Here is a 17129-nt window from a genome sequence, read left to right as displayed (position 1 = left end):
CTTATGGATACAACAGTGAACCAAATAAAAATCCCGACTACCATGGAGTTTAAGTTACTGTGGAGAGGGGGATGAGAGAGAGACAGACCATATGTAAAATAAGTAAAGAAATATGTAAAGTGGTGATAAATGCTAAGGAAACAAAGAAAGCAGGAAAAGGGTATAGGGCACATTGAGACAAGGAAGATGGAGGTGAGTGGTTTATATTTCAAACAAAGTGATCAGAGAAGGCTTCCACTGAGAAAGACATTAATCAAAGACCTGAAGGGAGTGAGGGAGCAAATCATGTGTATTTGGAACACAGGCCCTGAAACGGGAGCAAGCTTCCAGTGCCTGAAGAAGGAAGCCAATGTCGCTGTAGCAGAGGAGAAGATTCAGAGAAAAGTAGAAGATGGGAGTGGGAAGTAAGGAGGACAGATCACATTTGGCTTGTTCCTCTGAATGAGCTGAGAAACTCAAAAATTAAGGCAGGCACAGTGGCTTGTGTCTGTAATCCCAGTATTTTGGGAGGCCAAAGCGTGTGGATCACCTGAGGTTGGGAGTTTGAGACCAGCCTGACCAATGTGGAGAAACCCCATGTCTACTAAAAATACAAAATTAGCCAGGCGTGGTGGCACATGCCTGGAATCCCAGCTACTCGGGAGGCTGAGGCAGGAGACTCACTTGAACCCAAGAGGCGAAGGTTGCCATGAGCGGAGATCGCGCCATTGCACTCCAGCTTGGGCAACAAGAGCAAAACTCCGTCTCAAAAAAAAAAAAAAAGTAGGCAGCTGGATACTTGAGTCTAGAAGTTGGAAAAGCAGTTCAAGCAAGAGTATAAGTTTGAAGGCGATCATTTGATATCTGTAGCTATGTAAAATATCTAACTTTGAGATTAGGTTTCATATTAGGCAGCATATGCTCACTATAGTCCATCTCTTCCATTAATTACAACTGAAAACACTGGATATAATACTAAAAAAAAAAGCAACTACCTGAGGACCCTGAAAAGTAAATAAAAGCAGGGGGATTATAGAGCAAGTCAAAACTTGGAGAAGCCACTGCATAAGGGTGAGCTCCTGGTTGTCTTTTTTCTTTTTAGGCTCTCTCTCTCAACAGCTTTGCACCAAGGTTGAGCACAGCCCTGGAACAGCATGGCAGCAGAAGCAGCAAAGGAAGCTAAAGTTCTAACAGAAACCCCAGAAGGTGGAAGCTGCAATGAACCGAGATCACACGACTGTACTCTAGCCAGGGTGACAGGGTGAGATTCTTGTCTCAAAAAAAAAAAAAAAAAATTATTACTGAAATACATTATGTTTTTCATATTAAGTCTCCAAAACCCTACTTACAGCACATGCCAACTTGAACTAGCTACATTTCTTTCTTTCTTTTTTTTTTTTTTAAGATGGGGTTTCACCATGTTGGTCAGGCTGGTCTTGAACTCCCGACCTCAGGTGATCCACCCGCCTTGGCCTCCAAAGTGCTTGGATTACAAGCGTGAGCCACCATGCCCGGCCTCATTTCTTTTTTTTTTTTTTGAGATGGAGTCTCTCTCTGTTGCCCAGGCTGGAGTGCAGTGGTGTGATCTCAGCTCACTGCAACCTCCTCCTCCCAGGTTCAAGCAATTCTCTTGCCTCAGCCTCCCGAGTATCTGGAACTACAGGCGTGTGCCACCATGCTCAGCTAATTTTTGTATTTTTAGTAGAGATGGGGTTTCACTATGTTGGCCAGGATGGTCTCCAACTCCTGACTTCGTAATCTTACTGCCTCAGCCTCCGAAAGTGCTGAAATTACAGGTGTGAGCCACCGCACTCCGCCTGGCCTAGCTACATTTCAAAGACTCAACAACAAGCATAGCTAGTGGCTATCGTATCAGCACAGGTTTCAACACTCCAGTTAAAAGACAGAAATCAACGAAGTAGATTTTTTTAAAAATACATTATTGCAGCTGGGCGTGGTGGCTCACATGGGCGAGGTTGCAGTGACTGGAGATCACGCCACTGCACTCCAGTCTGGGCTACAGAGAGAGACTCCGTCTCAGAAAAATGAAAAAACAACAAAAAAATTATTGCTTACATGGTGCCTATAAGAGATACGCTTTAAATAAATTAACATAAATAGATTGAAAGCAAATGAACAAAATCTCATGCAAAGAATAAGCATAAGAAAGATGGAGTAGTTATTTTGGTCAGATAAAGAGCCTTCTAGACAAAGAATATAACCATAACCATAATACAAATTATTTGGACACTCCATCATCTTAGTGTTGCTACTGCCTAATATTACAAGCTCTAAAAAGTCCAGTACCAAAACAGCTTACATTCACTTTGCACAGTGTGGCAGAGCCGATGTGAAGGAAAAAGCAAATAGTGAATTCTCTTTTTTTTTTTTTTGAGACGGAGTCTTGCTCTGTTGCCCAGGCTGGAGTGCAGTGGTACAATCTCGGCTCACTATAATTCAACTCCTGGGTGCAAGGGAATCTCCTGCCTCAGCCTTCTGAGTAGCTGGGACTACAAGCACATCCACCATGCCCTATTAATTTTTGTATTTTTAGTAGAGACGAGGTTTCACCATGTTGGCCAGGATGGCCTCGATCTCTTGACCTTGTGATCTGCCCACCTCAGCCTCCCAAAATACTGGGATTACAGGCATGAGCCACCATGCCCAGTCGTGAATTCTTTTATCTAATGGTCAAAGTGAAGTTTTTCTCAGTGAAATTTACCAAATAAATCTGCCCTATTAAAAAAATGTTACCTTCTGGACAGAGTCCCAATGCTTCATAAGTAAGGAGTTCATTGGCAGAAAAGCAATCATGAAGTTCTATTACGTCAATATCACTTGGTGTCAGGCCAGATTTCTCATAGCATTTTCTTGCAGCTTCTTTAGTCATATCAAAGCCAACCTAAAACCAAAACCATATATAAATAAAAGGCACCAAAGCTGGTCCTTTTAGACAAGTATTTTAAGAGATTAATAAATGCATAACCTTAACTGATAATCGACCACATATATTGAAATCTTGGCCAGGTGCTCACACCTATAATCCCAGAACTTTGGGAGGCTGAAGCAGGAGGATCGCCTGAGACCAGGAGTTTGAGACCAGCCTGGGCAACATTGGAAGATCCAGTCTCTACAAATAATTTAAAAATTAGCCTGGTGTGGTAGTATGTGCCTGTGGTCCTAGCTATTTGGGACCCTAAGGCAGGATGATCGTTTCAGCCCAGGAGGTCAAGGCTGCAGTGAACCAGAATCACCTCACTGAATTCGTCTGGATGAAAGAGCAAGATCCTGTCTCAAAAAAAAAAAAAAAAAAAAAAGAGAGAGAAGAAAGAGGAAAGGATCACTTGAGCCCAGGAGTTGAAGACCAGCCTGGGAAATATGGCAAAACTCACAAACATCAGCTGGGCGTGGTGGCATGTGCCTGTAGTCCCAGCTACTTGGGAGGCTGAAATGGGGGAGGATTGATTGGGCCTGGGATGTGGAAGTTACAGTAAGCTGAGATCACACTACTGCATTCCAGCCTGGGTGACAGAGTAAGACCCTGTCTAAAAAAAAAGAAAAGAAAAAAAACGAGAGCAACAACAAAACAAAACAAAATAGTCTTTGTTTTTCCCTTAACTCTGTAAAATTGGAGTTCTAGGTATAGTCAACTTAAAATAAAGATAAATAGCATGTCTAGTTAATTAAAAGTTATCATTTAATAATGCATGCCTCCATCATAGGAAGCACGTTCTCATTAGCTATTTTCCCTTAACAGATTTTTAAGAATGGACTATAATACTACAATTTTTAGACCAATCTTTGCAAGTAAACAACTTCCAAAGCTGATGACAGCATAAGGTCACTTTGAAATTTTAAACAGCACTTCTTTAATTTGATTAATAAAACGAAATCAGCCAGGCACGGAGGCTCACATCTTTAATCCTAGCACTTTGGGAGGCTGAGGTCAGCAGATCACTGGAGGTCAGGAGTTCAAGACTAGCCTAGTCAACATGGTGAAACTCTATCTCTTCTAAAAGTACAAAAAATTAGCCAGGTGTGGTGGTGCATGCCTGTAATCCCAGCTACTTGGGAGGCTGGGGTAGGAGAATTGCTTGAACTTGGGAGGCAGAGGTTGCAGCCAAGATCATGCCACTGCACTCCAGCCTGGGTGACAGAGTGAGACTCTGTTTCAAAAGTAAAAAATAAAACAGAATCTCAGACATACCATTTTAATCATGCTTTTTTCTTCAAACGAGCTTGGCAAATCAGTCATCATTTCTTGTGCCAAAATTTCCACAGCTTTGGGTTGCAGGCCATACTTCTGTACAAATGCTTCACTGGCCAAAATTGCTGCTGCAGCACCATCTGAAGTGGGACTAAGAGGAGGTAAAAATAATTCTCCACACCCAGTAGCACCTGATCATAGGATTTCAGACTAGGAGTTTCTTCTATGTGAAAAGAAAGGCAAATATGCTTGCTGGTCAGTGGGTTGTCTTCTCTGTGATATCTACAGTTGTAAATCACACATGCTTCCCACCTGAGAACTGGACCTCTATCAAGAACTTAAATGTTGTCAAACACTACTTGGTATCTAAGAGTCCCAAAAAGTTCTTATTGCAAAGAATCACCAATTTGCCTCTGGAGATGCATAAGGCATCTTCTGGGGACTTCTGAGGAGTAAGTCCGAAGGTTACTCCTATCCTAGTACAATAAGGATTCTACTATAGTCCGCCCCAGCTCCAACTTTGCTATCTCCAAATAACTCAGTCCTGAAATCCTTTTGGAAACTGGGAAAGGATAGATTGGAAGCCCTCTGTGAGGTCAGTTAGACTTTCTAGGGTTTAACCACAGGTAGGTGACAGGAAGGGGAGCAGTTACTTCTCTCATTAAATGTTAAAATATATTTTTCTTACCAACATTGTAAGATTGTCAAAAATTCAAAAACTTTTTTAGATGCCATCACTTCATCTAAACTGTATTCATCTTGGAACTGGGAATACCTAAATACAAAATAAATATTAGTTACAAAATGTGAGGAAGCAACTGCAAATTTTGTTGCAGAGTTAGAAACAGAATATGTAAATATTCTTTTCACAATCAAAAGGCAGATTTTTATGAAAAGCTTCAACCTTTAATAAATGAGTCAACTGAATTGACCTTTTTAAAAATCCTAACTCTAAAATACCATGTTTTATTTTTTTTAATTTGATCTTTGTCCTGGGTTCCTGGTTCAGAGCTTCTAAAACTCTTGGAATTTCCTGAATGATAGAAGTGTCTTCATTATGCTAATGAGGTGACTTATGGTGGGCCTTGTTATCTTCAAAATGGGAGACTGACCACCAAAAGACCAACCATGTGACTACAGGGTTGAGACTTTTGAGCCAGCTCAACCTCTGAGAAAAGGAAGACTGGAGATTGAGTTCAGTCATGCAGCCAGTGATTTAATCTAGCATGCTGACGTAATGAATTCACAAAAAATCTGGACATGGGCCAAGCACGGTGGCTTATGCCTGTAATCCCAGCACTTTGGGAGGCCAAGATGGGCAGATCACTTGAGGTCAGTAGTTCGAGACTAGCCTGGCCAACATGGTGAAATCCTGTCTCTACTAAAAATACAAAAATTAGGTGGGCGTGGAGGCAGGTGCCTGTAATCCCAGCTACTCAGAAGGCAGAGGCAGGAGAATGTCTTCAACCCAGGAGGTGGAGGCTGCAGTGAGCTGAGATCACCCCACTGCACTCTAGCCTGGGCAATAGAGCAAGACTCAGTCCCCAAAAAAAAAAAAAAAAAAATCTGGACATGGTGTTCAGTGGGACTTCCTGACTAGTGAACATCTTGATGTATCCAGAGGATGACATGTCCTGACTCCATAGGGAAAAGGCAAGGCAAGAAAGCTTTGCTTTGGGATCATCCCAGACCTCGCTCTATATGCCTCTTCATTTGGCTGTTTCTGATTTATATCCTTTATAATATAATGTAATTTTAAGTACTTTCCTGAGTTCTGTAAGTCGTTCTAGTGAATTATTGAACTCAAGGGAGTCATGGGAGCCCCTGGATTTGTGGCCAGTTAGTCAAAAGTAGAGTGGCATGGACATCCCACTTGAAGCTGATGTCTGACATATGAGCAGTCCTGTGAGGACTGGGTCCTTAATTCATAGAGTTTGCATTAACTCCCAGGTGCTTCATGCCAGAATTGAGTTGCAATATACTCAGCTGGTGTTAGACCAGTTGGGGATTAAAACAGAATACTATATTTATGTTTCCTGGCAAATTATAGAATACTAGTTCCTTAAAAGCAAAATCAAGTAACCTGCAATTCAACTTTTGTAATGATAACATTATACAAGTACATTAATTAAGGCTAATGGAGCTTTTAAATAAATGTACAAAATAGCCAGGCGTGGTGGCTCACACTTGTAACCTAGCACTTTGGGAGGCCGAAGTGGACAGATCACCTGAGGTCAGGAGCGTGAGACCAGTCTGGCCAACAAGACGAAACCCCGTCTCTACTAAAAATACAAAAATTAGCCAGGATCATGGCATGCGCCTATAATCCCAGCTACTCGGGAGGCTGAGGCATGAGAATCGCATGAATCCAGGAGGCAGAGGTTGCAGACAGCCAATATCGTGCCACTGCACTCCAACCTGGGTGACGAGACTCTGTCTCAAAAAAAAATACTGTCTCTGATAATTCTAGTCTACAAAATTTAAAAAGACGTTATATACAAGTGACATTTAACTACAAACAAAATTATAAAGAATGGTTTAAAACGGTGACTGGCTATTTCCAACTAAAATTATTATAATAAATTTCACTAAAGTTGCAATGTATGTCCAATTACATCTTTTATTTATTATGTATTTATTTTATTATTATTATTTTAGGGATAGAATCTTGCTCTATTGCCCAGCCTGGAATGCAGTAGCACCATCATGGCTCACTGCAGCCTGGACTTCCCAGGCTCAAGCCATCTTTGTACCTCAGCCTCCTGAGTAGCTAGGACTACAGTGCATGCCACCACACCCAGGTAATTTTTTAATTATTTCATAGAGACAATGTCTTGCTATGTTGCCCAGGCTGTTCTTAACTCTTGGCCTTAGCAGATCTTCCTGCCTCAGTTTCCCAAAGCATCAGGATTACAGTGTGAGCCACCACACCTGGACCCCAATGACATCTTTTAATATTAGTCACTCACATTCTTTTTTTAAAAAGTTATTAGTTGGCCAGGTGTAGTGGCTCATGCCTCTAATCCCAGCACTTTGGGAGGCCAAGGCAGGCAGATCACCTGAGGTTGGGAGTTCGAGACCAGCCTGGCCAACATAGCAAAACCCCATCTCAACTAAAAATACAAAAATTAGCTGGGCATGGTGGCTCCTGTAGTCCCAGCTACTAGGGAGGTGGAGGTTGCAGTGAGCCAAGATCACACCACTACACTCCAGCCTGGGCAAGAGAGTGAGACTCAGTCTCATACACACAAAAAAAGTCATTAGCTTAAATGATATTCTAAATATAAAGTGGCCAAAAACTGGAACTGAAAAGTTGTAAAAAGTTTACTTGGTATAAGCCTTTTCTAAGAAAAAAATATAACATTCTAGTTGATATAATTGAGATCTTGGTATTTGCTTTTCAAGTATAAAGTTGCATATTACACAGTAGGATAACCCAGATTTTCATTATTTCATGTCTCTGAAATACTTACGGGTTATTAACTGAATGTTTATGATTTTTCCATCCAATTTTTGCAAAATGTTCAATTTTTGTTCCTGTAGAGAAAGCAAACATCTACCAGTGGGTGAATGTTTTTCTGCTGCCTATTAATAAATGTTGCAGTGGTACTCAGTGTTCTGCTAAATATTTCCATATTTTCTCTTTCATATATATCATCAGTATTAAAGACTTCAGCACTGTTCCCTCAAATAAGTTTTATTTATTATTAAATGTGGGCCTAATTAATGAACTGAATCAACTAATAAGCACACAAGGTAAAAACAGCTCAAACTGGTCTATTCTGACTAAAATAAGTAGGATCCAGTTTAAAAACAAGAAAACACAGCCTAAATATTGTCTAAAACATAGTGGTTTTAAGGAGGAGAACACTGCCAGCAATTCCTCTAGGAATCTGCCAAATGCCCTAGTACCCTAAACTGAGAGAATTTTACACAACTCATATCTTCCAGGGCATGATAAAATATTTCATCTTTCTCCCTTTCCTTATGATAAAGCAGAAAAGCTTTTAGAAGAATTATATCCTGATAAGAAATATGTAGGCTTTTAAAATTCCTTAACAGAAAATTTAAATAATTGTGTCAGGAAAACAAAAAAAAAGTACAGTAACGAGGTAAAACATAAAAAAATTTTTTTTTACTAGTTTTAAAAAGACAAAACAGAATAAAATAGGCTTTGAATTCTCATTTGGTGCCGTAAAGGCCAAAGAAAAAAGGAAGCCACCAATTGGAGCTGATAACGTTAATGGCACAGTAAAGTAGAAAGTTCTCATGTCTCTTTTATCTGTCTCTTCTCTGTCAAAGAGGATGATCTTCAGAGCAAAAATGATACACATATAATTAAGCAAATATTATCCCAATTCTAATAAAAAGAGAAGATAAATTCCACACTTGTGATCTTCTAACAATAAAAATGGCTCATGCCTGTAACCCCATCACTTTGGGAAACTGAAGCAGGTGGGTCATTTGAGGTCAGCAACCTCAAATGACGCCGTCTCTAATAAAAATACAAAAATTAGCCAGGTGTAATAAAAATACAAAAATTAGCCAGGTGTATTGGCACACACCTGTAATCTCAGACACCCGGAGGCTGAGGCAAGAGAATCACTTGAACCCGGGAGGCAGAGGTTGCAGTGAGCTGAGATTGTGCCACTGCACTTCAGCCTAGGTGACAGAGCAAGAGTCTGTCTCAGAAAAAGAATAGTGATCGGGAGGAGGCCAATATGGGTTCGACAAGAATAAGCCAAGTCAAATTATGTGTTATCTTTTCATGACTGAATTGACTGTTAGATCAAAGAAAACATAGTATCTGGATAGCAGCAAGAAAATTAATAAAATTTCTCAAAACATCATTTTGGACAAGGTAAGGAAATACTGTAGTGTGGGATTTTGGGGGGTTTTTATTTTTATATTTTTGGTGTTACCAAAAGAAAAATGAAGGTTATTCTGTCAAGTAAGTTTAGACTATGGTTAAACAAAGTTAAACAGATTTCTTTACTGTAAGACATTTGGAGCCTTCACTATTGCACCATGTGCATTATGACTGTCTAGAAGAGGATTAAAGTATGAAGCATTTCCTGATATTACACTCATGAGAAACAATAGGCATTAATTAATGCACTGACCTAGAGAAAAGTTTCTAGCACTAACTTCTAACCTCACCCCTGTCTTGTTAATATTTCTATTAAAGGACATAGATGAAGCTAGAAACCATCGTTCTCAGCAAACTAACACGGGAACACAAAACCAAACACAGCATGTTTTCACTCATAAGTGGGAGTTGAACAATGAGAACATATGGGCACAGGGAGGGGAACATCACACACAGGGGCCTGTCGAGGGGTGGGGGGCAAGGGGAGGGATAGCATTAGGAGAAATACCTAATGTAGATGACAGGTTGATAGGTGCAGCAAATCACCATGGCACCTACACATTCTGCACATGTATCCCAGAACTTAAACTATTAAAAGACAGAGAGAGAGAAGGAGAGAGAGAGAGAGGCCAGCGCAGTAGCTCACGCCTGTAATCCCAGCACTTTGGGAGGCTGAGGTGGGTAGATCACAAGGTCAGGAGTTCAAGACCAGTCTGGCCAAGATGGTGAAACCCCTTCTCTACTAAAAATACAAAAATTAGCCAGGCACAGTGCAGGAACCTGTAATCCCAGCTACTCGGGAGGCTGAGGCAGGAGAATTGCTTGAACCCAGGAGGTGAAGGTTGCAGTGAGCTGAGATTGCACCAATGCACTCTAGCCTGGGTGATAAAGCAAGACTCTGTCCCAAACCAAAAAAAAAAATTAGTTAATTAATTAAAATATATTTTTTTAAGTGAGTGAAAAAATTAGAGGCACTCTCACCAAACCTAAAACTGGAAGGGACTGCTATAATGTTGAATTTCAACAAGGTCTATCAATAGGATGGATCAGAATATAAATTAAATGCTCAGTTCTATTCTTGAACTCCCAAAACAACCTGCAAAAAGGAGCAACAACTATGAGAAAGACTCTGATCGACCTCAAGCTCGAGATTTCATAGTGTGATGTGACTACCAGAATAGCTTACCTCATAGTACATCAATTAGACTGGTATATCACAGTACAGCAGTTAGACTGGTTATGGGTTATAAAACAAGTCTAATGATAAGCATTCAGAGAAGAAATTAAATATAGGGTCAGGCTGGCTTCAGATATTTGAAGGGCTACAAGGTAAAGGAAAGTTTCTAGCGCTAACTTTTCTTTACCTTGTAGCCTGTCAGTCTCAGAAGAGAAAAACAAAACCACGGATGCAAACCATAGGGTGAGAGATGTGAGTTCAACAATCACATTTTTCAAACAATGAAAAAGGGAACTGTAACAATTGGAATCTCCTAAAAAATGGGATTGGTGACCTCAGCTGGTGACAAATTCCTTGTTTTAGGAAGTACAAATGCTTTATTGTCTCTATTAGATTTACAAGCAATCCATGCATAGATTGGTAGGAAGAGGGGTGGCTAAAACAGTAAAGTACTTGGCATGGTGTCTGACATAAGAGATGTTCAATAATGTTCATATCTCTTCTTTCTTTTTCCTTACCATGGGATCTAATTAATCAATAAAAAATGGCATCCCCTTGAAAAATATTCTGTCAGTCACTTACATATTTCTTAAGCCTGGGCACTGATGAAGGGCTTACTGACTACTCATTCTTTTTTTTTTGTGAGACGGAGTTTCGCTCTTGTTACCCAGGCTGGAGTGCAATGGCGTGATCTCGGCTCACCGCAACCTCCACCTCCTGGGTTCAGGCAATTCTCCTGCCTCAGCTTCCTGAGTAGCTGGGATTACAGGCACGTGCCACCATGCCCAGCTAATTTTTTGTATTTTTAGTAGAGACGGGGTTTCACCATGTTGACCAGGATGGTCTCGATCTCTTAACCTCGTGATCCACCCGCCTCGGCCTCCCAAAGTGCTGGGATTATAGGCGTGAGCCACCGTGCCCGGCAACTACTCATTCTTAATTGCCAATTAAGATTTTTGGCTATTCAAAGGTTATGCCTATATATAAAATGATTTTAATATTCTGTAGTTTAATTATGAAACCACAAAATCTGCTGGTTCTACAAACGATTTAAGCTACTATAAGCTTTCTTACATATTCATTTCTAGAGCACATTCACAATATTCACAAACAGCAATTTTAAATAACAATTTCAATTCCATAAAATTCTACATTCATTAAGAAATCTGTTGAATTAAAATAAAGAAACAGTACCCCAAAATGATGGCCTCAGAAGCAAAAGTTTTCATTGACCTACTCCTACCCTCCTGTCTCTCAGTCCCATTCTCCCCTGAGGCTAACCAGAGAAACTAGAATTCCTCTTCCCCAAGGCAGATCATAGACACAGAACTCCTTTTCCCCAAAGCCAGTCATAAAACCTGGAAATATTACTTTAACTTCCTCCACCTTTCTGTGTGAAAACTGGACATAAAGAAATTATCTGACCTATCTTGTTTGATTCTAGGTCATACAATCCAGAAAGGGTCCTGTCCCACACCCAGAAGGAAGGGATGCATGCTCAGAGAGGCCAAGAAGAATCTAGACAGACAGGCCTGGCTGGGTTTCCCCACTGTTTATTAGCATTAGATCATACACCTTTTGTCCAATCATATTTCTATATGGCTGTTCCATACTTTGTTGAACCTAATCATAAAAATGGAAAATTTCCCATTTCTTTGGGTCTTCATTCTGAATGTTCCCATGTACAAATGTTAAAAAAACTTGTATGCTTTTTCTCCTGTTAATCTGCCTCATATCAGTAATTTTCAGTGAACCCTCAGATGGGCAAGGCCCTTGTTCCCTACAATGACATTTCAACTAAAATAGTGTACCTTTATATTTCAAATTTTAAATTAGAAAACTGTCCAATTATTCTGATCAATGTAAAACTTGAGAAAATATATACACTTAAAAACACACCAGCAACAGGATTTCCAGGTGGTTGAGGAAAAATGGAGGCCGCCTAAATCTGTGTCTCTCCATAGCCTCCAAAACCAATACAGACTAACAAGAAAAAATAAAATAGCACAAATCATACTCTCAACATAACTAGAAAATAGAAAATACCAAATTTCAAATTATCTGTAAGTTAAAATAAAAAAAAGAAAAATATATATATGACCAAATCCCAGCCAACAATTGCTCACGTTTCTACCACAAACCTTTAAGGGTACAAGGGCAGGCTGAGGAAACTATGCAGAGAAAAGGGGAGATAATGACAGGCCAAAAACTGCTCTAAACTACAAGAAAAGAAAGACTTCCTCCCCAGTATGAAAATACCAAGAAAATATTCCTATAGATCAAACCATGACCACATGGAAGGGGCTGAAAAATACAGGAGGTCCGAGGTGGGATCTTAAAGGCATAGGTTCTGAGAAGAAAAAAAATGGCAAAATGAAAGGGAAAGGTCCCTTTTGGTACAATTGGGTAGTGAAGGAGAAAAGCAGCAAAAGAGGATATTTGTGTGGTTTTACAAGACAAAAAAGAACAAGGTGCACCTGCAGTCCCAGAGACTCAGGACACTGAGGCAGGAGGATTGCTTGAGCTCAGTCAGGAGTTTAAGGCTGCAGTGCACCAGGATTGCACCTGAAAAGAGTCAGCCTGGGCAGTATTACAAGACCCTATTCTACTACACTTACAGAAGAGGGCGCCATAGAACTAAGAATCCCCCCAATCTACAACCAACACACTCAAATCACCAGGCAATAAAACCAGAAATTAATAAAATTAAAACTTCACCTGGATTTCCATGAAATGATTCTTGGGTAAAAAATGAAAATAGAAATGGAAATTATAGAACTTGTCAAAAAATAATGATAATGAAAATAGTACATATCAGATTTAACACACTAATCAGGAAAATATATGACTAAACATTTATTAATAAGAATAAATGAATGACATAAGGAATAATATCATTAAGTAGTAAAAATGAATGAGGTCCTAGTACATGCTATGACCTGAATGAACTGTGAAAATACTATACTAACTTAAAGAAGCCAGTCACAAAAGGGCACTTTTTTTTCTTTCTTTCTTTCTTTTTTTTTTTTTTGAGATGGAGTCTAACTCTGTCACCTGGGCTGGAGTGCAGTGGCACAGTCTTGGCTCACTGCAACCTCCACCTCCCAGGCTCAAGCAATTCTATCTCAGCCTCCCCAGTTGCTGGGATGACAATCACACACCACAACACCCGGCTAATTTTTGTGTTTTAGTAGAGATGGGGTTTCACCATATTAGGCAAGCTGGTCTTAAACTTCTGACCTGAGGTGATCTGCCCACCTCAGCCTCCCAAAGTGCTGGGATTATAGGTGTGAGACAGGGCACCTGGCCTTTTTTTAAAAAAAAAACAGGGTCTCACTCTATCAACCAGGCCGGAATACAGTGGTGTGACCGCAGCTCACTGCAGCCTCCTCTTCCCAGGCTCAAACAGTGCTCTTGCCTCAGCCTCCCAAGTAGCTGAGACTACAGGCATGTGTCACCATGCCAGCTAACTTTTGTAATTTTTGTAGAGCTGGGGTTTCACCATGTTGACCAACCTGGTCTTAAACTCCTGGGCTCAAGCAATACACCTGCCTCAGCCTCCCAAATTGCTGGGATTACAGGTATGTACCACCATACCCAGAACAGTCATATACTGAGTACATTTGACTCTTGAACAACACAGGTTTAAATTGCATGGGTCCACTATAAGTGGATTTTTTCAATGACAGTTACATCAAGTATGCCTGCCTCTTCTGCCTCTGCCACCCAGGACAGCAAGACCAACCTTCCTCTTCCTCCTCAGCCTACTCAACAAGAAAATGATGAAGAGACTCAGATCCAAGATGGCCAAATAAGAACAGCTCTGGATTGCAGTTCCCAACGAAAACGCAGAGGGTGAATAATCACATTTCCAAATGAATTTTTACTGCCTACAGACCAGGAGATTCCCAGGTGGAAAAGTGCCATGAGTCACCGTGCAGCTGTTTCAGCCAGTGCAGCAGGTCTCCACACAAAAACTCACACAAATCCGGGCACCATTTCAACTGGCAACTGGAACGCCTGGGAGACAGAGTCACCCGTTCAACTGAAAAAATGGGGACTGAAACAGGGAGCCAGGTGATCTGGCTTGGCCGGTCCCACCCCCGCAAAGACCAGCAATCTAAAAGGCTCTGGATTGAGAGTTTCACAGCAAGCACAGCTGGACCCAGGATGGTCCAGCTCTGTGGGGGGAAGGGCATCCACCATTACTGAGGCAGTCCGCCATTACAGAGACAGCCCGCCATTACTGAGGCTGACTGCCATTACCAAGGCAGTTCTAACTATACCCCTATAAACAAAACTGCAAGGAAGTTCACACAGCAGCTGGGCAGAGCCCACAGCAGCTCAGCAACGCCTCTGCTGGCAGACTGTGACTAGGCTACCTCCTCGCTGGGCAGGGCATCTCTGAAAAAAGGCAGCAGCATGACAGGAACTTATAAATAAAGCCCCACCTTCCCAGGACTGAGCACCTGGGGAAAAAAAGGCAGTTATGAGTTCCGCTGCAGCAGACTTAAACATACCTGCCCAGCAGCTCTGAACAGAACAACAGAGTTCACAGCTCAGCACTTGAGCCCCTATAAGGGACAGATTGTCTCCTCAAGCAGCTCCCCGACCCCTGTATATCCAAAGAGTCACCTCATAAAGGAGAGCTCAGGTTGACATCTGGCAGGTATCCTTCTAGGACAAAGATAGCAGAAGAAGAAACTGGCAGCAAACCTTACTGTTCTGCAGCTGCTGCAGGCGATCCCCAGGCAAGCAGGGCCTGGAGTGGACCTCCAGCAGTCCTACAGCAGAGGGGCCTGACTGTTGGAAGGAAAACTAAGAAACAAAGAAATAACTTCATCATCAACAAACAGGACGTCCACTCAGAGACCCCATCTGAAAGCCACCAACCACAAAGACCACAGGTAGATAAATCCACCAAGATGGGAAGAAACCAGCACAGAAATGATGAAAACACCCAAAACCAGAACTCCTCTCCTCCTCCAAGGGATCACAACTCCTCACCAGCAAAGGAACAAGGCTGGATGGAGAATGAGTCTGATGAATTGACAGAAACAGGCTTCAGAAGGTGGGTAGTAACAAACTTCTCTGAGCTAAAAGAACATGTTCTAGCCCAATGCAAAGAAACTAAGAACCTTGAAAAAAGGTTTGACGAAATGCTAATGAAAATAAACGGCTTAGAGAGGAATATAAATGAATTTATATGGAGCTGAAAAACACAACATAAGAACTTCGCGAAGCATACACAAGTTTCAATAGCTGAATCAACCAAGCAGAAGAAAGGATATCAGAGATTGAAGATCAACTCAATGAAATAAAATGAAAAGTCAAGATTAGAGAAAAAAGAGTAAAAAGAAATGAACAAAGCCGACAAGAAATATGGGATTATGTGAAAAGACCTCATCTACATTTGATAGATGTACCTGAATGGGACAGAGAGAATGAATCCAAGCTGGAAAACACTCTTCAGGATATTATCCAGGAGAACTTCCCCAACCTAGCAAGGCAGGCCAATATTCAAGTTCAGGAAATACAGAGAACACCACAAAGATATTCCTCAAGAAGAGCAACCCCAAGGCACATAATCATCAGATTCACCAGGGTTGAAACGAAGGAAAAAATGCTAAGGGCAGCCAGAGAGAAAGGTCGGGTTACCCACAAAGGGAAGCTCATCAGACTCACAGTGGATCTCTCAGCAGAAACCCTACAAGCCAGAAGAGAGTGGGGACCAATATTCAACATCCTTAAATAAAAGAACTTTCAACCTAGAATTTCATACCCAGCCAAACTAAGCTTCATAAACGAAGGAGACATGAAATCCTTTACAAACAAGCAACTGCTCAGAGATTTCATCACCACCAGGCCTGCTTTACAAGAGCTCCTGAAAGAAGCACTAAACATAGAAAGAAACAACCAGTACTAGCCACTCCAAAAACATACCAAATGGTAAAGATCATCGACACAATGAAGAAACTGTATCAACTAATGGGCAAAACAATGAGCTAGCATCAAAATGGCAGGATCAAATTCATGCATAACAATATTAACCTTAAATGTAAATGGGTAAATGCCCCAATCAAAAGACACAGACTGGCAAATTGGAGAAAAAGTCAAAACCCATTGGTGTGCTGTATCCAGGAAACCCATCTCACATGCAAGGATACACATAGCCTCAAAATAAAGGGATGCAGGAAGATCTAAAAAGCAAATGGAGAGCAAAAAAAAGCAGGATTTGCAATATTAGTCTCCGATAAAATACACTTTAAACCAACAAAGTTGAAAAGAGACAAAGAAGGACATTACATAATGGTAAAAGGATCAATGCAACAAGAAGAGCTAACGATCCTAAATATATACGCACCCAATACAGGAGCACCCAGATACATAAAGCAAGTTCTTAATGACATACAAAGAGACTTAGACTCCCACACAATAATAGTGGGAGACTTTAACACTCCACTGTCAATATTAGACAGATCAATAAGAGAAAATTAACAAGGATATCCAGGAATTGAACTCAGACCTGGACCAAGCAAACCTGATAGACAGTTACAGAGCTCTCCATCACAAATCCGCAGAATATACATTCTTCTCAGCACCGCATCACACCTACTCTAAAACTGACCACATAATTGGAAGCAAATCACTCTTCAGCAAGTGCAACAGAACGGAAATCATAACAAGCAGTCTCTCAGACCACAGTGCAATCAAGTTAGAACTCAGAATTCAGAAACTAACTCAGAACCGCACAACTTCATGGAAACTGAACAACTGACTCTTGAATGTTGACTGGATAAACAATGAAATGAAGTCAGAAATAAAGATGTTCTTCGAAACCAACGAGAACAAAGACACAACATACCAGAATCTCTGGGACATATTTAAAGCAGTGT

At 40.9% G+C, this 17129-nt stretch overlaps 1 protein-coding gene across 2 annotated transcripts in view; it reads right to left on the bottom strand.

Moving 5' to 3' along the window:
• Positions 1-17129, bottom strand: part of SCP2 (sterol carrier protein 2) — a 122182-nt gene that overhangs the window by 59291 nt on the left and 45762 nt on the right. For both annotated transcript variants that reach the window (XM_012434622.2, XM_012434620.2), the window contains exons 7-10: positions 7660-7723; positions 4875-4961; positions 4187-4337; positions 2734-2881 (exon numbers count right to left, since the gene is read on the bottom strand). In XM_012434622.2, the coding sequence (XP_012290045.2) occupies positions 2734-2881; positions 4187-4337; positions 4875-4961; positions 7660-7723 (450 nt within the window). The remainder of the gene's footprint in view (positions 1-2733; positions 2882-4186; positions 4338-4874; positions 4962-7659; positions 7724-17129) is intronic.

Source organism: Aotus nancymaae, unplaced genomic scaffold (genome assembly GCF_030222135.1).
Source record: "Aotus nancymaae isolate 86718 unplaced genomic scaffold, 86718_ANA_hifiasm-v0.15.2.pri h1tg000007l, whole genome shotgun sequence".
NCBI lineage: Eukaryota > Metazoa > Chordata > Mammalia > Primates > Aotidae > Aotus > Aotus nancymaae.
This window is presented reverse-complemented; position numbering and strand designations above follow the sequence as displayed.